Here is a 25335-nt window from a genome sequence, read left to right as displayed (position 1 = left end):
ACCACCACCTTAGTGCCAGTAGCAACAGCAGCAGGCAGCTCGTTTCTCCTCTGGATTCGTCGTCACTCGCCGCTTTAATTTTTCATAATCATTGAAATTGTTTATTATCTATCCAACCATCCACTCGATCTTCTCTATTTCCTCTCACTCAGCAAAGCATATCTTAATTTGTAAGGTGTTTGTTTTGGTGGTGGTGACATATGGTGATGATGGATACGATCAATTCTGTGCTTAATTGGGTTGTACCACCTGCAAGTCTAGTGATGCTCGCCTTCTCATGGCCGGCACTTACTTTCATCAACACCTGTGAATGGCTTTACTATTCTTACCTTTATCATGAAGATATGTATAACAAAGTTGTGATCGTCACCGGAGCTTCTTCTGGAATCGGCGAGGTATGCTATCAGTTCTTACCTACCTATTCGTTTAACAATTAACTGCTGTTTTATTCAAAATCTAGTTTAAGATTCACCATATGTAGTCATATTATATTATTGCACTGGATGAAGAATTTTGGAGCCGAAAATTTATATGAACCCAATTTCGATCTTGGAAGTCATTTATGAGATTGCTTTCAGTTAAAGGGATTAGTGTTATGACGTGTAAATAAATAAACCACATACGAAAAAAAAACGTAAGAATCACATCGCCATCCGTGGGACTCGAACCCACGACCACGTGGTTAAAAGCCACGCGCTCTACCAACTGAGCTAGAACGGCATGTTTGGTAGGTTTTGAATCATATGACTCATATATCATAAACCATAAGCATTAAGCAGAACACTCAAAAAAATTCTTAGGTCGCCATCCGTGGGACTCGAACCCACGACCACGTGGTTAAAAGCCACGCGCTCTACCAACTGAGCTAGAACGGCTTGTTGTAATGAATAACCATTATAATTTATTAAACGAAAACGAACATGATTACCGGCGTTAACAACTACCATTTTCTTTTTTCTCAAAAACAACTGATTTTACCGGTACTGAAAACAAACTGAAGATTATTTTTCTAGTTAACCATGATTATTTGATAAAAAGCAATTAAATAGAATAAATTCGAAACCATGATAGTTTTTATAGACTCAAGCAGTGGTCGGCTGAAGAAAAAAAATAAACCCTAATCAAACATACAGTGGGTTCATATGGACTATTTTGATTCTGCAAATCGTAAAATTCACTCATATCAAACAAGTAGTTGGTGGCTTAAAGCCTAAAGGGTGTTTGAATGTAGGATTTTAGATGATTATGGGATATAAGGAGTCATCAAATGCAGATGATCCTTTCTAGTAAAACAGATCGAATAATCATAATTGAGTTGATGTGAGTAGTTGCAAATTCATCATCAGGTTTTTTCAACGATTAATAATGAGTGTTTGAACAATAGTATGTGAGTATAGTGGAGGTTCATTTAAAATAACCTTTAATAACATAACCAATTTTATCATTGGAAATAATATTTTTGCTCTTGTTTTATCACATGTGCTATTTACTAAATGTTATTATTGTTTTTGTATATAATTTACCGTTCAGTTAATAATATTTTTATTATACTCCTCTAATTCTATTGTAACTTCAAATAATTATAACTTTTCCTGCTAATTTATCTCATTAGGTTTGTAACGTTTGTATAATATTTGTATTATTATTATTATTATTTATTTCTATAAAATATATAATAATTTTATCATTTATATCTTTTCAATAAAAAGGAGTGGATATAGTTATCTTTTTAGTTTTGCTTGTTTGTGGCATTTGATATATTAAATGTAACAAATTAGATTATGGGTTTCATCAAATACATACAATTGCATGAATTGGTTAATTTAGGAAAAGTTTTTTTTTTAAGAAAAAGAGTCGACCAATGGAATTGTTTATAATAATAGATTTTTGCTAAATAAAACTAATTGAAATCTATTGTAGAAGATGAGAGGCATCCTAGAAAAATGAAAATGACTTTAATAATAAGTTGGTGGTGTCTGTATATGTAATCTTAACACCTCTAGTATCTGGTTTGGGGTAAATTAAGAAACATAGCTCACCAATAACTCAATAATTAAGCACACTGAGTTTCAAATATGTTGAGTTTTTCATTGTTATCAGCAAATCGCGTATGAATATGCAAAGAAGAGAGCAAATCTGGTATTAGTTGCACGGAGAGATCACCGACTGCATGGAATCAGCGAGAATGCTAAACGGCTGGGTGCACCGCAAGTCTTAATAGTGGCTGCAGATGTTGTCAAAGAAGACGAGTGTAGGAAATTCGTCAACGAGACCATCAGTGTTTTTGGACGAAGTAATCTATTCCTCCATTATTTGTGCATAAACATTATTTATCCATACAACAACACTTTATATAAACAGTCCTTAATAGAAAGAGAAAAGAGATATTTCATTTTGTTTTTTATTGTTTGCAGTTGATCATCTGGTAAACACGGCAAGCTTAGGGCATACCTTCTATTTCGAGGAAGCAAATGATGCTTCGGTGTTCCCTATTTTGTTGGTATAACTCAAACTCGGCTTTAGTGACATTCCGATGAATGAATATTATCTAACTTCTTACTTGATGGACATCATACACTTATTGCTAAATTTCAGGATATCAATTTTTGGGGGAATGTTTATCCTACGTATGTGGCTCTTCCATACCTCCGACAGAATCACGGGCGGATTGTCGTTAATGCTGCGGTTGAGAACTGGTTACCTCTACCAAGGATGAGTATATATTCCGTGAGTGCATTCCGGTTGACAAACCGATTATGTTCCTTTTTTTTTTCAATTTTTAGGAACGCGGACCACTTTTTAACTCTAGTTATATTACCTTTTGCTTGACCAGGCGGCTAAAGCTGCTCTAGTGAACTTCTATGAGACTTTGAGGTTGGAATTGAACGGTGATGTCGGAATCACAATTGCTACCCACGGTTGGATTGGTGCCGAAATGGCCCGGGGGAAATTCATGTTGGAAGAAGGCGCCGAGATGCAATGGAAGGAAGAACGAGAAGTAAGTTACCTAAAATGCTAGCTTATAGTATATTAGTGATACCCTTATGACTATTACCAACTTCTTTAGGGTTGTGATTAATGTCCCCAGATAAAAACCGCAACTTTTTGTCCCACCCAAAAAATTGCACAAGGACTTGCCCATGATCTCTTGTCTGTGCAAAAGATGTTACTAGGGCTGGCAATTCTCGACACGACACGCGACACGACCCGCGACACGACACGAAATAAACGGGTTTGGGTTGAGTTTTTCAACCCACCAACCCGCTAACCTGCCAACCCGTTTATTAAACGGGTCATATATGGGTTTCTCAAAAAATAAACGGGTTGACCCGTCAACCCGTTTATATTGTTAATAAAAAAATTATTTTATTTTTAAATGTATTTATGTATCAAGTATTAATATTTAATAAGTATTACATAATATATACCATTTATTCATAGACCATTTGAATGTTTCGACATTATGACTCGTGGTGGATGGTCTAATGTCATAAGTCGTAACCTATAAGGCTAAGTTTGTAACATGTTTCTATTAATGTTTTCAGTTTTCATTTGGATGTTTAAGAATTAAATATCTAAAATTCGGACCCATGAACCCAAATCTGACCCACGAACCCGCCAACTTGTGAACCCGTATAAATAAATGGGTTGGTGGGTCATATATGGGTTTATGTTTCAAACCCGCCAACCCGTGACCCGCCAACACGTGACCTGTATATTTAAATGGATCGTGTTTGGGTTGACATATTTTGACCCGCCAACCCGCCAACACGCGACACGCCAACCCGAACACGACACGATTGCCAGACCTAGATGTTACCATTGAAAGCTTGTTCGGTCTATAATCCAGTTTTGTCTGAAAGTGTCTATTTTTACAATTTGTGTTTGTTTTTTATGATCGACAAGGTGCAAGCTGCGGGTAGTCCTGTGGAAGAGTTTGCAAGGTTAATTGTATCGGCTGCAGTGCGGGGGAGTGCTAATGTTAAATACCCAAGCTGGTACGATGTATTCCTTCTGTATAGGGTGTTTGCACCGGATGTATTGACGTGGACATTTCGGTTCCTTTTGTCAAACCAAGGGGTAAGGGCAACGTCTTTTATGGGTACGGGGAGACCTCTTCTAGAAGCCTCATCACCACCAAAACGACTTCTCACTGGAGGAGAATCTCGTACGTCTCCTCGACTTCAGCTAAGGCAATTGGACGAATAGGGCAGTTTGTGTTTGTAAATGATGTTTTGAATAATCATGGTGAGGTTGTTTGTAGTGATTTTGATGTAATGTTCTTTTATCATATTTTCTACCTCAGCATAAGGATTTTAAATGCATAATAAGTCGTAACGATTTCACTCCTACAATATTTCTAAGTCTTAGCAGCCGCAGCGTAAGATTTTAATTCCAATGTAGATTGAGCTATTCGTGGACATTAGGATTTTATGCAAACCAATTTGTGTGATTTATACATATGACATGAAGAACAACTATTTTTTGCAAAAATTGGGATTCACGACATCTTTTCCATATATAGCTTGCTTGTAGGTAAAAAAAAAAATAATAAAAATGAAGTACATTGCTTATATTTATGTTCAAACCAACATATATAACTCAATCACAAACTTTGTGAAACTGTTGGAAACACAACAAAACGGATGTATACCTTACAAGTTTACCTGTCAGTTTGTTTTCACACTGGCTCGGTAACAATGCTTACTTGATGTTGGAATAAAGAAAATCCAAGAAGCCTGTCCCCTTAAGGATCCCTTTACCAGTCAAAAGTTCAAAATCCAAAAGCAACAGGAACCCGATAATGGCTGCTTTTCCATTTATCAATTCGTTTTTATTTGTAAAACCAAATCCTCCAGACCCTTCATCAACCACCATTCTTACCTGAACACCAAAACAGATATAGTGGAAAAGTTGTTAGAAGTACAATGCTATAATTGGTGGTTGGAAACAAAGTTAGTTACCTCATCCACGTTGACATCAGTAGCGGTTATACCAGGTTGAGCCTTTCCACTAAACACGATTTCTGCAGATGCAACCGATGGTGCTGATCGTCCCATGCTTATGTAGATATTTTCACCATCAACTTTTACTGGATAAACAAATAAATTACTTAAAGCGGGTGTCAGCACTCTTAACACAGGATTCTTAGGAAACCACTCTTTGATGGAACCATTTCGCAAATCGAATGTGCTATCAGTTGCTGGGCACACGATGCATCCCTCCTGCACAACATTCTTAACATCACTCACAGATGGAAGAACAATTGATGTTGTTAAACTAGTACATTCATCGATTTCGAAATCGACCTAGAAATTTTGGGGGAAATTAGGGGAAAGCAAAACCTGGGTGAGCTTAGCATTGATCAAGCCTTCACTATACGCACCCTCGGCAGGTGATCTATTCTCGATAGCAAACACCTCATCTTTATACCACAACAGGAGAATCTCCTCTCCATTTTGTATTATCACTCTCCTTTCACCTTTCGGAAGCGCCGATACTGGCACCACCGGTATCCAATTCCTTGTATCTTCAGAAACGCCTGAGGACGACACATCTGCTGCCTTGCACGTTATCCCATTTCTCCGGAGGGCCAGAGTTACATGCTTTCCTGGTTGGCTATACTGATGATGCAATGGTAGACGTGGTAGTTTCCGGCGGTGGTGTTGGGTGTAAGGGGAGGAAAGGAGGCCAGAAGCGAGCTTGGCGGCGGCCGTAGCGGCCATAATTGATTGTTGCGACGGTTATGGGCAGTGGGCGTTTGACGGAGGAGAATGGAAAACTGGAAATTGAGTGGATGAATGGATTTGCATTGGCATATTATCCAAAAGAGAAGAAAGAGTGGACTGGTCTCCCTTGCCATACGTACAGGTACCATAGCCACATAAACTGGATAACCCAATATTTTATAGACTTTAGGTTAAAAAAAAAGGTATATTTTTCAATATCTATTAAGATAAATTATTAAGTTAGAAAAGCCCTTGTGCTAAAACAAATATTATAATAAACCAGTGAGGGTTTCCCGGCGTTGTCGGGTCGGAAGGGAGAATGGAATCGTTGATTACTGAAGTGGTTGGATTACACTTACATATTCCTTCACCTCCATATCTTCGTGGTGTTTTCCTGAGATTTTATCTCTAAATTTGATAAAGTTATTTGAAAATCCGATGCGGAGAATCAACAAAACTACACTTGGTCGAGTAAACCATCCTTCCCAACTTCATTTAACAATTTCTTTCTTTGTATAAAGAAATGAGACCGGATACTGATACCTATTTTGAAAAAAAAAATCAAAAAACTCATTAATCAGTTCAATTTTTATACCTATACATGGATACAATTTTTCTAACAATGGGATCGAAAATGTAATTTATAATACTATTTCTATATAGTACAAAAACATAAGAAAACATACAAGTTTAAAAAGGAACATATATAAAATAGAATCATAAATCGTTTACAGTAGGACGACAAATGTACATAATAAAATCAAATCGTTTACAAATGTACATAATAAAATCAAATTTATATACAATCCAACTGTAACAGAAGGGTAAACAATCAGAATTTATGTAAAAATATTTTGTTATATTTTAACAAAAAATCAACTTATGAGGTTTATTGAAGCTAAATTCAAACTTGTTTTAATCATTGGCTATGTCAGATTCTAATTTGATTGTGCTCAAAAACTAATAACCAAGAAATAAATAAATATGGCATCAACTTTTACGTATTATTTATTAAGAGGACGTGCAAGTTGCCAACAAATCAAACTGATTATAAAAAAAGTATTAGGATAATACACTCCCAAAAGCCTATGGTTCAAAGTATTCCAATGTAAGTCCACCATTTTGTCACTGAATTATATATAATAATTAGTTTTTGTAATCGAATTAAGTTAACATGTTAGTAAAAAGAACATGAAAAATAGAAACCTTTGTCCGCAGTGTTTAAAGAACAACCATGAAGCATAGTTTGCAAATCTTCTCCCACGTTCTATTTTTTGACAAACCTTCAAGAATCATAATATAATGCGAAATATATATAAAGTCAACATAAACCAAAACAAAACAAAAAAAAGTTTCATCCACGAAAAAGCAATGTACCTTTGTTGAAATCGCAAACACAGAACGCTTGTTGGGACACCACTACAACATACAAATCCATCTAAATATAAAGCACCAAAGCTTGTAATTTGAAAAGAAAGACCAAAAGAGTAAATTTGCACAACACCAAGAAAACAATTGAATACTACCTTAAGACAAAGAACAGGAACTCTGTAATCTTCAAACGTATGAACATGAGATCTAAATCCATCATAAACCAAACTCCTCTGGTCACACATACAAACTGAATGGTTAGATGAAAATACAACTCCATTTGTCCCAAATTTCCAACCACAAAGTAAAATCATTATTTAAATAAGAAAATATAGAAAAAATAGTGTTAGAAAAATAAATAGCCTAAAAACATGATACTGTAAACTAAATTTATGAAACATTATCATATATTTCACACCATATTTGAGTAGGAAGAGAAGTGGTAGGAAAGGCTTACCCTTTCACAAGTACCTATCATTTCTGGAGCCATTTTATCAAGATTTATGTAAAGCTCGTCACTTGTGACCTACAACAAATTCATGAATAGAAATATTATAAATCAGAATACAACCAACAGAGAAAAATAAGTTATGGAACAAATGAGACTCACCTCCTCTTTGGTTAAAGCTACAAGGTCCTACAAGTTTGACTTCTGGTTTTCTCCACAACCAGGGGACTTAATGGCAAATACCTACAAAAGAATATGTACATTTATACTGGTCTTTGATTCATTTCTGCCTAACACATCCATATATCAATATTCGGAACCTCATTAGATCTTATGATAAAAAGGACAGCCTGTAAGGGTAGCTACAGGTCCTTCCCAAGTATTATTCATCTCGTGAACTGTAACATCCTAAAAATCATGACCAAAAATTTCATTTTTAATTAGATAGTGATAAATTTATTTATAGGAAACATCATCGATTTCACATAAAATCCATAGCCCATAGGCCAAAAGTCGTGAAACATGTCATAAGGAAATAATAATGGCAGAGTACAATCCCAAGATCCACATGGAGCGGAAATCATGTGTGACATCCCCATTTTCACAGTCAGAAAAGACCGATTTTGTTTATACTTTATAAAAATCAGAGTATCTCTGTTAAGAAAAACGTTGCGGAATTTGTTCCCATAAAAACATGATAATTACATTATCAATGCATTTCCGAAGAAATGTATTTTTATTCATTTTAAAACATTTAGGATGTCATCATCAATACAGAAACATAAGCATAAACAGAACTTACATTCATTATCACTAGTGATTTATATCTCCTTAATCTATCAGTGTAATGTGACTTCATATCAACACCTGAGATATAAATAAGTTGAGTGGGTCGGGTTGGGAAACCTGGTGAGTACATTGGGATTTCAATCCCACAATGTTATAGCATATATATATATATATATATATATATATATATATATATATATATATATATATATATATGTATGTATATATAGACTCACACAATATACGATTTCCCCATGTATATAATCAACTCTTACCCCACCCCGTCAATCCTCACAACGAGACTATCCATACTCACGGACCTTAAATTTTACCTCTTACTCCGGATCTAATCCATGCTCTCGAGTCCTTAATTGTACATATTTCATACTCTCGGATGAGGGACAATTGGTCTGTGTCTAGATCCATACTCCCGGATTAATGACATATGACTATGTCCTGTCCATACTTCCGGACTAAGGACAACTGACTATGTCTTAATCCATACTCCCGGATTAACGACAGTTGACTGAGTCCAATCCATACTCTCGGACTAGGGACGAATGACTATGTCTAATCCGTGCTTCTGGATCAATGATATGTTTAAGGTTTTTATTCCCCGTATATATCTCACTCATACTCATAAGGAGATACTACCCAATGACCCTCATAACAAATTTTAGGTTTACTCATTAACCTAAATCATTATAAATAACCAAGTATGTTCTTTAAAACGTAATTCAAACAACATTAAATAATTCGCACATAAACATATATTTAATACATTCAATCAATACTTGTATTAAAATCATGTTTATGAAAGGGACTATGCACTCACCTGATAAGGCGGTGACTTGGTACTCGCATAGCGCTCCGTTACACTTTAAACAATTTCCTTCGACAAAACCCAGTATCATTACCACTAGGGTTTAGTTTAATATTCACCGAGACTAATTAATAGTCTAGCTATTATTATTATTATATAAGCGTTAAACAACACTATATAACTCATAATAATAGCCCAAACAATTATTTTAAGGTCCTAATAATGTTACTATAATTATTTAGAAGCTATATTAAAAATTGCGTAGGCGTAGCTCACTTACATCGGGTTCTAAAGAAAACCGGGCCTTACTCGGAGCAGCGTTTCCGAACCGAAAGACCCTTTTTCTCGGGACTCTGGGAGCCTCGGGGCTTCCCTCGGGTGTTAGGGGTTCACGTAGACTTTAGGGGGGGTTAAAACCCTTAGAGAGAGAAAGTAGTGAAGGTAAAATGAGAGAAAGGTGTGAGATTTTCAGAACAATTCGCATGCTATTTATAGGGGCGAAACTTCAGTGGTACGCGGCACGTTCGGAGGAGCTACGCTGGGCGTAGCTTCGGATGAGGCTGCCAGCTGCGTCCAACTGTCTTGCACTTAGGACCGGATAAGAACCGAGGGAACGCGGGGCGTTCCGGATCTCGTACGTGGGGCGTACTGCGAGGGTGACGCGTCATTCATCGGATGCGAGACCGTGGGGAGCAAGGGAAGGCTAGGATCATGCCACGTCATCATCAGCTTTGCAAATTGCACTCTTAACTTCTAAAATCATAACTTTCGCATACGAACTCCGTTTTCGACGTTTTTTATATCCACGCGTATGCGGTAACGTACTCTACAACTTTCATTTAGACTCCGTCGGCTAATTTTGACTTTATTTCAAATTTTATATTTTTAACAGGCCGGGACAAGATTGGTCCGTTAAAAATCCATAACTCCTTCATCCGACGTCCGCTTTCGTCCATCTTTTTATCGTTACGCTACTTTTAACGAGATCTTCGATTCTCGTTTAGGTTGTATCGGCTAAAAGCCGTTCGATCTAATATTCGGATTTCGGGTTGTACACTGCTAAGCTGAAACTTCGAAAAATCATAACTTCCTCATACGAAGTCAGATTTGGGCATTCTTTTTATGGACGCTCTCGGTTTAACGAATTCTACGACTTTCATTTAGATCGGTAAGGCTGAATATCGCTTCATCGTAAATTCATTATTTACGCTTCCCGGTGTCGTGTCGGTTCCGTCGCGAAACTTCGACAGGTCATAACTTCTTCGTTATAACTCGGATTTCGGCGTTCTTTATATGTACGGAACCCTTCTAACATGTACTACAATTTGGTTAAGATTATTTATTCTAAATAATCTTTTGTCGAAAAGTCATTTTCGACCCCTATTATCTCTAAATTGACTAGCCCGGATCTACGGGCGTTACATCATGCATGTGTGTGTAATGCGCTGCCGTAAAGCCGACTCTTTTCCCCGTGAGGAAGACATACCTGAAAAAAAACTGTAAGCACAAAGCTTAGTGAGTTCCCCCATCATACCGCATACCGTACGAAACACATATTGTCAGGCATACATGGGTGCCCGACCTACCCAATGCCATGCAAATCTAGGTGCCTGATGTGACATCCCCATTTTCACGGCCAGAAAAGACCGATTTTGTTTATGCTTTATAAAAATCAGAGTATGTCTTTTCATAAAAATGTTGCGGAATTTGTTCCTAGAAAAACATGATAAATACGTTATTAAAACATTTTCGAAGAAACGTATTTTATTTATTTTAAAACGTTTGGGATGTCATCGTCAATACAGAAACATAAGCATAAACATAACTTACTAGTGATCTACATCTCTTTAATCTCTCAGTGTAATGTCACTTCATATCGACACATGTGATATAAATAAATTGAGTGGGTCAGGTTGGGAAACCTGGTGACTACATAGGGTTTTCAACCCACAATAATATAATTATTATGTTTAATCATCAAACAGTTAACCCAATTACCCATCCCCATTATCTTCTTTATTCTTAATGATCTACCCTAAGAATCAGCTATTTCTTGTTCATTCATTCCTAAGGAGTATCCTAAGGAATAGGTATAAATTCCATCGTTGTAAATGACACATCTAGCACAACTGCTAGTTCTGTCACTTAGGTGCGGCTGCCAAAATTGTGACATTCTCTATGGGGCGCATCTGCCAGAATAGTCCTTTAGGCGCATCTGTCGGGGTTATGAGGTTCTCTATTAGGCGCTTCTGTCGGTAGAGTCCTTTAGGCGCATCTGCCAGGGTTTTATTGACAGTATCGTTTTCGAGAGTCCACTCGCAATACATGTCAATGGGTTTTTAGAGTACACCGGTGAACACGTCGTTCACAACACCTACAGGTTGCGAGCCTGCTAGTGTTCCACTGGACAGTCTAGAATAGTCTGTGGTTGTCATCCATACTCTGCTTAATGACGGGGCCATCATTTGGGAAAAAGGCTTCTCACATCGTCCACCTCTCACCCTCACCTCACGGTCTATTTCACCTCTCAACTTATCATCCAACTCATATGTCATCTATTACATCTACCCATGTCTTACCCCAACATTTTCATAGATATAAAATACATATACAGTTTAAATCATTTAAAACATGTATAAAATCGTTCACCCAACATAGATAGCAAGTATTCAGATAATATGCACACAGAGCACGTAATTTATATAAATACTTCATATCTATGTGTAAGCTGAAAGTAACTATGCAGTCACTTAAAAGCTGGTGACTCAGCACTCGGACAGCGCTTCGATAATCTCAAAACAATTTTCCTTCGATAAAACCTACTATCAATACCACTAGGGTTTAGTCTAACGATAACCGCGACAAATTAATAGTCTGACTATTATTACTGTTATATAAGCGTTAAATAACACTCAATATAACTCATAATAATAGCCCAAATAATTACTTTAAGGACCTAATAACATTACTATAATTATTTGGAAGCTATATTAAAAATTGTGTAAGCGTAGCTCACTTACAACTGATTTTAAAGAAAACCGGGCTTTGCTCGAAGCAGTGTTTCGAAACCGAAAGACACTTTTTCTCGGGACTCCGGGAGCCTCGGGGCTTCCTTTAGGTGCTAGGTATTTTTCCTAGGGCTTAGGGTTGGTTTGGGATGTAACGCCCGCGTTTCCAGGCTAGGCATTTTCGTTGATGTAATAGTCTAGGTTAACCTTTGTAACTCATTTTGAAATAATAGAAATATATTATTTGAGTATTATGTGTTTTGTGTTTAATTGCTTAATTATGTGATTTGATTAATTAAGAATAAAATGAGCGTCAAAATTTAAGTGTAAAATAAACTTGATATCTTTGGATAATGTTGTAGTAGTTGAAACGACGTTTCCAAATATATATAGAACGCCCAAATCTGACTTCGTATGAGGAAGTTATGATTGATTGAAGTTTCGACTTAGCGGTATGCAGCCCGAAATACTCGATTTGAGACCGAGCGGTTTTTAGTCGAATCAATCTAAACGAGAATCGAAGATCTCGTTGTTGGTATTGAAGCGCTGAAAAGTTAGGCGAGAACGGACGTCAAACGAAGAACTTATGAATTTATAACGAAGTTTTCCTGTCCGGGCCTACTAAAAATAAATAATAAAAATAAAGTCAAAATTAGCCGACGGAGTCTAAACGAAAGTTGTAGAGCGTAGTCTCACCTTCGCGAGGATATAAAGAACGTCGAAAACGGAGTTCGTATGAAGAAGATATAAATTTTCGAAGTTTATTAAATAATTAATAATTAAATTTAATTATTAAATCTCGGTATTATCCGAAGACGAGTCATCGGACTCATCCGAAGTACGCCCCGCGTACTAGCCTACGCCCCGCGTGCACCGAGGTATGTCGACATTCGCACTCGAGTATTTCGGATACGTAAGCCATGACGATCTGAGGCGTACGCCCCGCGTACTCCGAGGTTCCAGCCTCTATAAATAGGATTTGAAGGCAGCCGACTCCTTTGCTATCTTTCTCTCTTCTCTCTCCCGTTTTACCTCGATTTGCGTGCCAGAAGTACCCCGAAGCCCCGGTAATATTCCCGAGTCCCGAAGCAAGTCCCGAGATCCCGAGAAGTGCGATTCCCGAGCCGAAGCTCTGTCCGCGAGAAGTTCGATTTTTGTGAAGATCTTCCAGATCTACGGAGAGATACTACTTCTAGAAGCCGTAGTGCTGTCTGATCATCTTCTGATCAAGTGAGTGTATACTACCTTTCATAAACACGATAATAATACAAGTATGGTTTGAGTGTATTAAGTATATTGTTGTTTATATGTGCGAGTGTGTAGTTACTTTCTTCTAACGCATAATTATGAAGTATTTTATACGGAATACGTATTATGTGTATATTTTGTGGTTATGTGTGTGAATGTGTATTCACTTTCTTCTATCTCATAGATATGATTTATTCTCTATGAAATACGTGTTATGTGTGTGTGCCTCATCTGTTATGTGGAATATGTATTGATTAAAGCATGTTATACAGGTTTTTAAACTATGTATAAAAATGTATATTTTTATCTACTAATATGTTGGGTAGAACATGGGTAGATAGTTGGTGTGTAATAAACAGATGAGAGGCCTCGCTGTTGTTTGATTTAGTCATCTAGCGGAGTTTAAATGACGACCACGGACTTTTCTAGACAGTCATGTGGAACATTAGCAGGCTCGCCACCTGTAGGAGTTAATGAACTTGGGTGTTCATTCGTTGTACTCCGTCCCCTTCATGGTTGCCTTATTTGACTTATATTGCTGAGGAACCCCCGAAGCATGTGTTGTCGCCCCGATGAAATATTCTTAGACTAGGTCCCTTGTGTTAGTTATTTTAGGGACATAAAGTGAGAATAACGGGAATGGGTAATTGGGTTATTGTTGGTTGGTGGAATTAAATATAATTATTTATTGTGGGTTGAAAACCCTATATGCTCCCAAGCCTGACCCACTCAGTTTTATTTGTATTACATGAAGTGGCGCAAGGGCATAAGATGGATGAACCATCAAGTTGTTTTGTTTACAAGTTTGTATATGTACATATTTGTTGAATGACTTGTAATGTTATCGTTTATGCTTTAATGGTCTGTATCGGAATATGACATCCTGAGTTTTGATTATATAATGAAAATACATTTCTTTTATGGAATGCTTTGGTAAACATCGTTTTATCACGCTTTGTTTTTGGGAATAAATTCCGCAACTCTTTCAAATCAAAAGGATTTACTCTGAAATTATTTTAAAAGCATAAATGAAAATCGGTCTTTTCTAGCCGAGATTTTGGGGATGTCACATGGGACCTTAGAGAGAGAAAGAAACTAGAGAGAGAAGTGATTTTTGGTGTGAAAAACTGGCTGCCCTTGCACCCCTTTTACAGGTGCGAGGCTTCACACTACGCGGGGCATTCAGAAGGTTACGCGGGGCGTAACTTCAGATAAGAAGACCAGGTGGCGAAGGCTCGGTGGTGCGACGTGGCTTCTCCTGGACCGAGGAAGGCTAGAACGCGGAGCGTAGGGACTTCGCATGCAAGGCGTACTCGGACGTTGGGCATCTTCGGATTACGCAGGGCGTATGCGAGGACAGGTGTCACCCATCCGAAGCGAGGCATGCTCAGCAAGCGACGGCTGAGATTTGGCCACATCATCGCATCTAGCAACAGCTTCGCAAATTCGAGTTTAAACTTTAAAAATTCGTAACTGTCGCGTACAAACTCCGTTTTTGACGTTCGTTATATCCAAGCGAAGGTGGGAATGTACTCTACAACTTTATTTTTGACTCCGTCAGCTAATTTTGACTTTACTTTAAATTTTATATTATTAACAAGCCGGGACAGGATTAGTCCGTTAAATCCTCATAACTTCTTCACCCGACGTCCGTTTTTGCCCATATTTTTCTCGTTACGCTACTCTTAACGAGATATTCAATTCTCGTTTAGGTCGTGTTGGCTAAAAATCACTCGATCTAATATTCGAACTTCGGGTTGTACATCGCTAATCTGAAACTTTGAAAAATCATAACTTCTTCATACGAAGTCAGATTTGGGCGTTCTTTTTATCGATGTTCTTAGTTTAACACACTCTACGATTTTCATTTATATCGTTAAGGCTAAAACTCGCTCTATCGTAAATTCACTATTTACGCTTCCCGGTGTCGTGCCGGTTCCGTTATTGCCTCTAATTTGACTAGCCCGGATTTGCGGGCGTTACACCCGACCTACCCTGCTGAGCATACTAGGGTACTCAACCTTCCCCTGTCAGACATACTAGGGTTTCCAACCTACCCTTCGGTCCTAACAACCGAACTTGAGGATTATTCCTCTATTCTACTACCACTATCACATAATATCATACCATGCTAAGACAAAACATATCATGTAGTAGCAACCTATATGATTATCACAAAGACTATCATCTATCATACAACTCCTACTAGTGGGCTGACATTATGGCCTTAGACCCACTTCTACTGGAAGGTAACTCTCCTCGTAAAGTGCATGTCCAACCTCGCGGGGGAATCTCTCACAGCTGCTCCGATAACTCCCGACTATCATAGATACATAACACTTAATCAGAATCTATAACACCACTCAGGGTAAAATGACCATTTTACCCTTCGGCCCAATTGGGTCGCACTTAAATCCCAATTCTAGCTTATTAAGCTCAGCTCTCCTATGGCCCATTAAGGATTCCCTAAGGGCCCACTCATTGTCCAATTTTGAATTGGATACTACTTCCCCAAACGAGCCCAAAGTTTCCCAATTCCAATATCATAGCTCCGAAGGGCCCAATCTTGGCCCAAAAAGGCCCAATACTCAAGTTTCAGATTCCTATGTTCAAAATGATGCTTCACAGTGGGCCATGAGGCCCAAAAGTCCAGGCCCATTCTCTTAAAGCCCAAAAGCCCAATTTTCCCAATCTGCATGCGTATGTACGGCGTACCTAGCACGTACGCCCAACGTACGCTGGCCTTTACTAAAATGGGGTGTTGACCTAGTACGCACGGCGTACTAGGGAGTACGCCCAATGTACTGGTCAGTTTCTCTAAGACTTCATTTATGGCTTAATCCCTTAAGTCTTTTCGTCCAAAATATAGATACAGGTCCTTTAAGACCTCCTAAGCCATAAAGTCACAAACTTTATGTGCTTGCATGCATGCTTGAGGTCAAAACATGATCTTAGTCCATCTAACAAGCTTCAAGACTAACTAGCACTTGCATGGTTGTTGCTTAACCATCAAGATCCAATTTGTATGACCTTAAATGCCTCCAAGAGTAAAAAATGATAGCTCTTAAGCTTTGGACCCATTAATACCCAAGTATTCTCAACAATGGGGTCTAAAGGTGACCTAACGTCCCAAAAATAACAAATCTAAGTATGCTATGATCAAGAAAGGAACTTGATACCTCAAAAGGATCAGGAATGATGCCAATCCTCTGGATATACAAGCTCTTGATGGATCCTTGCTTCTTCTTCAAACTCCTTTCTTCTTTCCTCACTAACACCACACACACAACACTCTCAAAATGCTTCTAGAGCACAACTGCACTCAAAATGGGCTAGGGTTTTCGTGGAGGCTGTATAAGGGTGAAGGGAGGCTGAACCAACAGAGGTTATGCTCTTTATATAGGGAGTAAACCCTAAATTTTAGGGTTTAATGACTTGCACACGTACTCTGCGCGTACTCCTGGTACGTTAGGCTTACGTGCAAGGCATCCACGTTTCCTCCTCACGTGTACGATGGGCGTACATGGCAATGTACACCCCGCGTACGCGTCTCCCTCAGCCCATTTGCAAGGCCCAAAAGCTAAGGCCCAACCACACAATTCCATTATTTACTTAAGGTATTTAATCATTTTACCTGGAAAAATCTTGGATGTTACATGAACATTCACAATCTGATCAATTTAAAGATAACATACGCTATTATGTTTACCTTTTTGCTTGGTTTTCTTGAAAAGACCAAAAGACACTAGCTATTTCCTTTCATGCATCAAGAACCTTTAGAAAAATATTTGTAGAGTGATTCTTAAGAGTGACATTGCATCGAGCACCTGGTGGACATGATATTCAAGGCAAATTTAGTGGGCTTCAATTAGAAAACATGAGAAAGAATGCCATTTTCAAAATCCAATACCTCATGCCTTGCTTTTGGAAATGTCTTTATTGAATCATTCATGTGCTCAAGTAGAAGAGAGACATATCCAATGCACTTTTAAGTAAAACTAAAACTCCATAGTTTATTTAGAATTATACATGACTACATTGACTTGTATGGATGCTAAAAGATGAAAAAGAACATATAAAAGAACCCTGTCAATTAGTAAATGAACGAAAAAAAATCCCATCTCCAAATTGCAAATTAGAAATCAGAAATAGTTCAAGAAGAATCATTTGAGGTTTTGGTTATTATCAAAAATGGAAAACACAACGGAAAACACAAAATCTTCTATGATTTTTGGACGTCGTCATCAATTGTATTTCTTGTTCAAAAACAATCGACAAAAGGTTTCATGGTTTGGCTAATCATACGATAATAATAAATTGATATGAATCACTTCAAATTAAAAGTATACGTTATGTGTTTTTTTACCTCATCGATGTTGAAGATGACGATGGAACAGAGTTGGCGTTGGAATTAGGGTTAAAGGGCAATACTCCGCCATTGAACCTCTGTGAAGGTATGTTAAGTTGTTTGTGAAGAGCCCTTTTATCTCAATGACAAACCTTGTCCAGTCGACTTACCAGAACGAAGCCGTCATTATACCAAATATTATTCCTCTGATCAACTGTATGAGATAATAGGTGAACACCTCAGATCGACTGTTGCCTGCATCTTCAAACCAAATAATTAAAAGTTGAAATAGAACGAATTTTGAAGAAACAGAAATATTGAGAAGAAGAATTGGAGACCGATGTAAAATTGTTGAAATTGTTGAGTACCCGACTCAAAATTCTTAAGTGTGTGCTTCCTCGAGTCTCTTATCTCTTATCTTTGTGGTACGTGGATATTGAAATAGAATTGGGGAAGAAAGCAAGAAACCCTAAATTTCTTCGATTGAAATCTTGCTAGGTCCGTGGCAATTAGCCGACTGTTCGTAGTGGACTCCTTCGCCAGTCATCACCAAAGCAGATGAGAAGCATTGGAGACCGATAACGGTGGAGAGAGTAAACCTTCGGAGATGAATTTGAGAGAGAATAACCGAATGCGGGGGTAATTAGGTAGAGCATGAACCGATGGCATGAGAAGGAGAATTAAAGAAAATGGACCAAATTTTCAAGATAAAAATCGGGAACATCTTAGCTAATAAAAGCGGTGGAGGAAGTAGGTACAAAATACGTGTAAGGGTGACTAAGCAAATGGATTATATGTAGGTAACAACACGTATCAAACATGTATTAAATATGAAAGGGTTAAAAAAATTAATAGTGATCCAATAGGAACCATTTCCAGTTCCTAAAGGAACATAAAATTAATCTATATATAAATTACATAAATGGTCTTTTGGTTATAAGGGGTGTGTATGATTGTTTTTTAACTTTAAAAGAGTATTTGGACAAAAGTTTTTATTCATATATGGTGATGCAAAATGAATTAAAAAAAAATGTTTAGATTATCTTTTGTGATGAAAAAATCAATAAAATAATAAATTAAAAATAGACAAAATTACATAAATGGTCCTAGTGGTTGACAAAATCGACATATTATGGTCCTTATGATGAATTATTTACACAGATGGTCCCTGTGGTTTCAAAATCTTGCAAAGGCGGTCCTTTTGACTAACGGTGTTAACTTTTTCAGTTAAGTCCTATGTGAATTGACATACTTACCCTTCCAACATAGGGACAATTTATGTAATTTGTTCCTACCATAGGGACCATTTATGTAATTTTCTCTACTATTTATTATTTTTTTTTAATTTAGTTTAATTATATATTTAAGGATTTAGATTTTTTTAGGATTTGTTTAATATATTGTTTAATGATATATATATATATATATATATATATATATATATATATATATATATATATATATATATATATATTTGATAACATTTTTTTTAATGTTTTGCTTAAATTATTTTTTTTAAATCTTTTTGACGCTTTCTTCAAGTACATTTATTAAAGTCTTTTATTTTGACGATTTATTGGATATTTTTTGTCGTTATGTTCGAATACATTTTCAATATTTAGTATGTTTATATTTGTTAAAGGATTGCATGACTATTGTAATTATAATTCATAATTTAATTCACTTTCAATCAAATTTTCATTTTTCTTTTTCCTTTTATCAGGTTTATAATTATTATTTTTTAATTCAATTATTTAACTATATAAGGTTGTATAATTATTCTTTTTGTAAACTTTTTTATAAATATTGTTTATAAAAAAAAAGTGTAAAATGTTTGTTAAACGTGAATATCTTTATCTTTATATACTTATAAAGGAATCATTTTTCATTTCACCACATTCATTTGAAACTCTCATGCATTTTTCCTTTCACCACATTCATTTGAAACTCCCATGACTTTTCAATTTCTTTCTAATAATAATTATAAGTTGTTTAATAAGGTTAAATAAATATCAAACCTAAAGTGTAATCATATATAAACTAAATTTCAATATTAAAATAATATCTTTACTTCTACTTATAAAGTTATGTTTGTTAACTTTTAACATATCATACTTAATTAGTTAGTTTTAAAATATTGTTGGATGTAAACCATTATCATTTTAAAGATACAATTTTGGAACAATTTGTATAAAATACTTAAATTATTAATTTAAGTATAACAATACAGGGTCAACTTAAATATAAATTTTACTTTAACTTAAACAACCCTAAAAATATTTTATAAATAGTTAAAAGTGATAAATTGTAGTGTCTTTCTAATAATGATTATAAGTTGGTTAATAAGGTTAAATAAATATTAAACCTAAAGTGCAATCATAAATAAACTAAATTTCAATTTTAAAATAATATCTTTACTTCTACTTATAGTGTTATGTCTTTTACTTTTAACATATTATACTAAATTTATTAGATTTAAAATGTTGTTGTCTGTAAACCATTATCAGTTTAAAGCTGCAACTTTTGAACAATTTGGAAAAAATACTTAAATTGTTAATCTGAATATAACATTACAGTGTCAACTTAAATATAAATTTCGCACTTAAAAAACAAAAGAATATTTTGTAGTTAAAAGTGATAAATTGTAGTGATAAATGCTAAAACTAAATTGTAACCTTAATTTAACTAAAATATTTCCTAAATATATTTTTATAATCGTTAAAAGTTTTCAAATAAGTAGCTTAAAATAACTTACAATAATAATAGTTAAAAATAACTCTGTATAAATGATTATATTATTACATTTAAAATTAAAAAACAATATTTGATGTTTTAAATAATTATAATGACAAAAATTAAAACATTAAGCAAATAAATTTTAAAAAATTAATTAACAATAACAACAACTATAAATAGCATTAAACCATATATATTTAATTTTATTTATGTGTAACTTGCGGGTAGAAGTCATTCAAATGATTGAGATTATTCAATTATAATAGATGTATATATTATCATATAATTCAAAATAATCAATATATATATTATATCAATTTAGTATACGAATTATTATATCAAATTTAACAACAATGTTATTGTTATAATAAAAATAAAACATATATTCGTAAAGACTTCAACTATATAGGTGTTTCTGCGCAACGTGCGGGTATTCGCCTAGTGATTAATATAGATTAGGTAGACATATGCCAAAAATGAGACCGCCTGACAACCTTACCAAGAACGACCAGGTCGTTTCATATTGGATTTAAATGTAACGTTTTCGAGTTATTTTATTTTTTTGTTTTTGTTTTTAGACATTTTGTGCATTTTTAAGTTATACAAATTTCGATTAGCCTATGTATAACTTGAGACCTGTTTTGAATTTCGATTATCATATGTATTCCAATTAACTTATCTATATTAATCCTATTCAATTTTAACAAACATTTTTACACTTTTTTTTTTTACAAAAAACGTTCATAAAAGACTTTATAAAAATAATACTCATACAACATTATATGTTTTATATAGTTAAATATATGAATAAAAAATAATAAGTATATAACCTTATCTATATTTAAAAAAAACATGATTGTAAGTGAAGTAAGTTACGAATTATAATTAGAGTGACTATAAATTCTTCTAGAAATATTTAAAAAAAAACAAAGCCTAATAAAAACATTAAAAATATATATTAGAACAAAAAGCAAAAGAATTATAAAAAATTATTCCAATAGAACATCATAAAACATCAATAAATATATTTGAAAAATGTCAAAAAAAAAAGAAAAAAATAAAAATTTGAACAAAACTTTAAAAAATATTAGCGAAAAAATTATAAAAGAAAAAACATTAAACAATATAATCAAACAAAACTTTAAAAATATATAAATAAATTAAGTAAGAACAATAATAAATAATAGATAGAGTTACATAAATGGTCCATGTGGCAAGAACAAATTACATAAATGGTCCCTATGCTGGAAGGACAAATATGTCATTTCACATGGAACTTAACTGAAAAAGTTAACGCCGTTAGCCCAAAGGACTGTCTCTGCAAGATTTAGAAACCACAGGGACCACCTGTGTAAAGAATTCGTCATAAGAACCATAATTGGTTGATGTTGTGAACCACGAGGACCATTTATGTAATTTTGTCTAAAAAATATTTGACTTAAAATCTCCCTCTGAAGCAGCTATCTATGCTCAGCCAAGAGTAGAACTCTTGACCTCACTCAGAGGCCTATAACCCGGGATGCATCACAACCAGCTAGGCTGGTGATCACATGCAAGCAGCTATCTAGTTAAAAAGCTAAAAAAAGTTCTAAAAAATCAATTTTTACATGGTTTTTAAAATCTCCTATTTAAAGGTAATGAAAAGACTATTTTGAAAAATACTTGAGTTTCTTAAACACTTTTTTTTGAATAAGTTCTAATTATGTGAGTAAAGATGGCAACGAGGGGATGGAGATACAAGGATCCTGGTCTTCATCCCTATCTTCGTCGTCAACCACATCACGAATATATATGCATCAAGATCCTCATCCTTAATGAAAAATATAGAATCTTATCGGGGATTTTCCTCATTACATATTTGCATCTTTTATATAATATATTGACATAATTACAACCTTTAATCAGCCAAATATTACTAATATTACTTAAACAATAAAATTATGTGGATAGAAATCTTAATCGGCCAAACATAATGAAACTTACGATCGTGGGTATAACCACATTCCCACCATGCCAAAAATATTGTCACATCAACGTCAAATCATAACACAACTTTTATACCATATACCAAAGAAATACTCATCATTACAATTACATATCGAAGAAAATACTCTTCACTCAATATCATTTATATAACTCTTATCTTTATATTATTTAAATAAATCAATAGAAAAAATTAAAAAAAAAATACTTTTATAAATTCTATAAAACTTACATTTATTACAAATAAAAATTACATTAATAAAAGAGAATAAAAGTGACATTTCTATTCTAATAAATAAATGAGTTTATTTTCCTATTGACAAGTGTCATAATACTAGAAATTCTCATTAATATTATATGTCATATGTCAACCTATTAATTTTTTATTTGAAATTTTAAATTTGTCACTCTAATTATATTAAATTAATCACATTTGCATAAAAAATAAAATATAATTAATATATATTATAAGAAAATATAATTTTATGTATTTATTTAAATCAACGATGATAATTTTATATAACTAAAAAAAATATCTCTTAATTAATAATTTATTAGAAATAATTGATTACTAATCTTTAATTTTTACTAAATTCTCACGAGATATAAACTAGTATTGAGTTAAAATTTGTGGAGCAACATCCCGGTCAACATGTTCAAAACTTGCATATGAGTTAAAATTTGTTGATTCTTAAGTCTCACCTCATTTTTAAGCTCAGTTTTTTCATGTAGCAAATCAAGATGTAATAAGCAATAAGTGCAGTCGATGGCGTCTTCAAAACATGTATTTATCCTACCTATATCAACTTGTATCTTTCTATTCTATTAATTCTAGAAGAATCAAAGATCTAACTCTTATAATATTATATATGGCAAAAAAACATCATATCACCATTATTGATGTTGACATTCGTCTTCAAACCAAATTAATCATATCACCAAATATTATACGATTTGTATGGTTCGTGAAAAAACAAAAATAATTCGTTTCAAGTTTGCGGATAAACAAAATGTTCATAATGGTTTCACACTATTATTTATTGCATATTTAAACAATAATAATAATTATTAATTACATAACATGCATATTCCTTCGAAACATAGAAGATACTTCGAGCTTCTACCTGAGATGGAACACCAATATTGATGATCAATAAGACACGACAAATAAACATGCCACTATATATTTGTCATAATAACAATATCAATTATATCGTTTTTTATAAAAATCAATTAATGTAAATAGTTTAATCTGGATCAAAAAGATGAATAGTTTGATTATATATACATTATCGAAAGTGTTAAGTGATTTATGTCATGTAATATGACTTGAACTGAACGAAAATAATGAAACTAAAGTTACCATAAAACCTCGAGTGTGAAATGATAAATTTTCAAAGGAAAATTTGCCAAAAATTGATCTTTTTTGCCCTGTGTGGTGTGTGATTAGAACATTTTTGGAATCTAGCCAGCCACAAAAAGAAAATCGAGTAATAACCTGACCACAAGCTATGTTCCAAAGTTTGAATACATGAACACGTGAAAACAGAGCGAAAGTGTGGTGTCATCCACAGAAAAAACCAAAAAAGAAGCAATAATTTAATAAAAGTTTCAATATTCAAATATCCTCTCGAATCTTGGGGATAATTAATAATTACCTTATCGATTCATCCGTTCATCAAAAGGTTTTTGCGGATGTTTGAAGTGAAAAATTGCGATTGACATTGTTATTGTTAGTATTATGATGATCCATGGACAATTGAATCGGCTGAATCTGGAGTGTTTTCATTTCGATTCCACGTCTCTTCCATAGATTTACGTTCGTTTCCTGATCTCGGCGGCCACATTTCACTACAGGCAACGGCGGATCTAATTCTTCCGCCACCATAACTCTCATTAGAACCGGATCATCACTACTAGTCATGTAATATTTCTTCGTGTTAACACCTCTTCTTCCTCTGCTGTTGCAACTGTTGCTTCGATTCGTAATACATTTACTGCTACAGTTGTTGATAGAAGCAGTGTCAATAGCTGGAGAAATTAGGTTTTTGCCGGAGAAGAGTCTGTGGAGTTTAGTGTAACTGAAGCTGGAATAGACGGAGGATTTCGCGTTGGTGGAAGCGGAGAATCTGCAGGCGAGGAAACGGTTGGTGTTGTTGTTGCTGGTGGTGGTGGTGGTGGTGGTGGATCTCTTCTTGATTTGGCCTATACAGCTGAGTTTTGGTGATGAAGGATCTGTGGCGGGGGTTTCCGAGAATTTGGCGGGTTTGACGGTGTCGTTTATGGAGACTCGACAAAATAGTGGCATGAAGAAGCTCTTATTTGATTTTGATCTGTTCGAGTTCGACATTGTTGTTTCAGAGAAAGATGGTGGGGGAGAGAAGAGCAGAGCAGAGCAGGCAAACAAAGAAGCGTGTGCTTTGGAAATGAGAGGCACAGAGCGAGGGTTGTTTGTAAAGCCTGTCAGTCAAACCCTTCTAAAAAAATATTATTTTTTTGGGTTCCTATTTTCACTGTTGTGTCGTTTTCATTATGTACTTTTACATTTTATTTTGTATTTTGATATATTAAAGTTAAATATAACAACAAAGTGAGGAACTATTTTATAAAATTGTTTCATATTGTATATTAATTAATCATGATTAAATAATATTGTAAATTATACTGAGATAAAAGACAACCCGAAAACAAGTTTTTGAATTGCAAACCTTTTTTTTAAACAAAGTTCATATATCTTTGAAGTAATAATATTACTACGCATAACTCTTACATTCTATTAAAAAGTCTATTAGTTTTTAGTCTAAGAAAATCAATATAAATTAGGATACTTTTAGAATAGTGAATGTAGTCAT

The 25335-nt window shown here is 34.6% G+C and overlaps 2 protein-coding genes, 1 long non-coding RNA gene and 2 other non-coding genes across 5 annotated transcripts; 1 reads left to right on the top strand and 4 right to left on the bottom strand.

Annotated features, from left to right (window-relative positions):
- The first annotated feature begins 22 nt into the window (after nt 1–22).
- HSD5 (hydroxysteroid dehydrogenase 5) lies at nt 23–4357 on the top strand. The gene is made up of 6 exons (XM_079023171.1): nt 23–395; nt 2101–2293; nt 2415–2500; nt 2596–2727; nt 2834–2998; nt 3907–4357. Exons 1-6 carry the CDS (start codon nt 201–203, stop codon nt 4207–4209), a joined length of 1074 nt encoding a protein of 357 aa, XP_078879297.1. The 5' UTR covers nt 23–200; the 3' UTR covers nt 4210–4357.
- TRNAK-UUU (transfer RNA lysine (anticodon UUU)) lies at nt 648–720 on the bottom strand. The gene has a single exon. It is a non-coding gene; the product is annotated as a tRNA-Lys (tRNA).
- Nucleotides 803–875, bottom strand: TRNAK-UUU (transfer RNA lysine (anticodon UUU)). The gene has a single exon. It is a non-coding gene; the product is annotated as a tRNA-Lys (tRNA).
- A 192-nt stretch (nt 4358–4549) lies between the features above and the next one.
- LOC145080439 (Rieske (2Fe-2S) domain-containing protein) lies at nt 4550–5843 on the bottom strand. Its single transcript, XM_079023173.1, has 3 exons — nt 5346–5843; nt 4965–5225; nt 4550–4884 (listed from the first exon to the last, which is right to left on the bottom strand). The coding sequence occupies exons 1-3, from the start codon at nt 5724–5726 to the stop codon at nt 4705–4707; spliced, it is 822 nt and encodes a 273-aa protein (XP_078879299.1). The 5' UTR covers nt 5727–5843; the 3' UTR covers nt 4550–4704.
- Nucleotides 5844–23449: 17606 nt separating this feature from the next.
- On the bottom strand, nt 23450–24929 carry LOC145080515 (uncharacterized). Its single transcript, XR_013695161.1, has 2 exons — nt 24142–24929; nt 23450–23607 (listed from the first exon to the last, which is right to left on the bottom strand). It is a non-coding gene; the product is annotated as an uncharacterized LOC145080515 (long non-coding RNA).
- Between the last annotated feature and the right edge of the window lie 406 nt (nt 24930–25335).

Source organism: Lactuca serriola, chromosome 1 (genome assembly GCF_051521515.1).
Source record: "Lactuca serriola cultivar US96UC23 chromosome 1, Lser_US96UC23_V15, whole genome shotgun sequence".
In the NCBI taxonomy this organism is placed as follows: Eukaryota; Viridiplantae; Streptophyta; class Magnoliopsida; order Asterales; family Asteraceae; genus Lactuca; species Lactuca serriola.
This window is presented reverse-complemented; position numbering and strand designations above follow the sequence as displayed.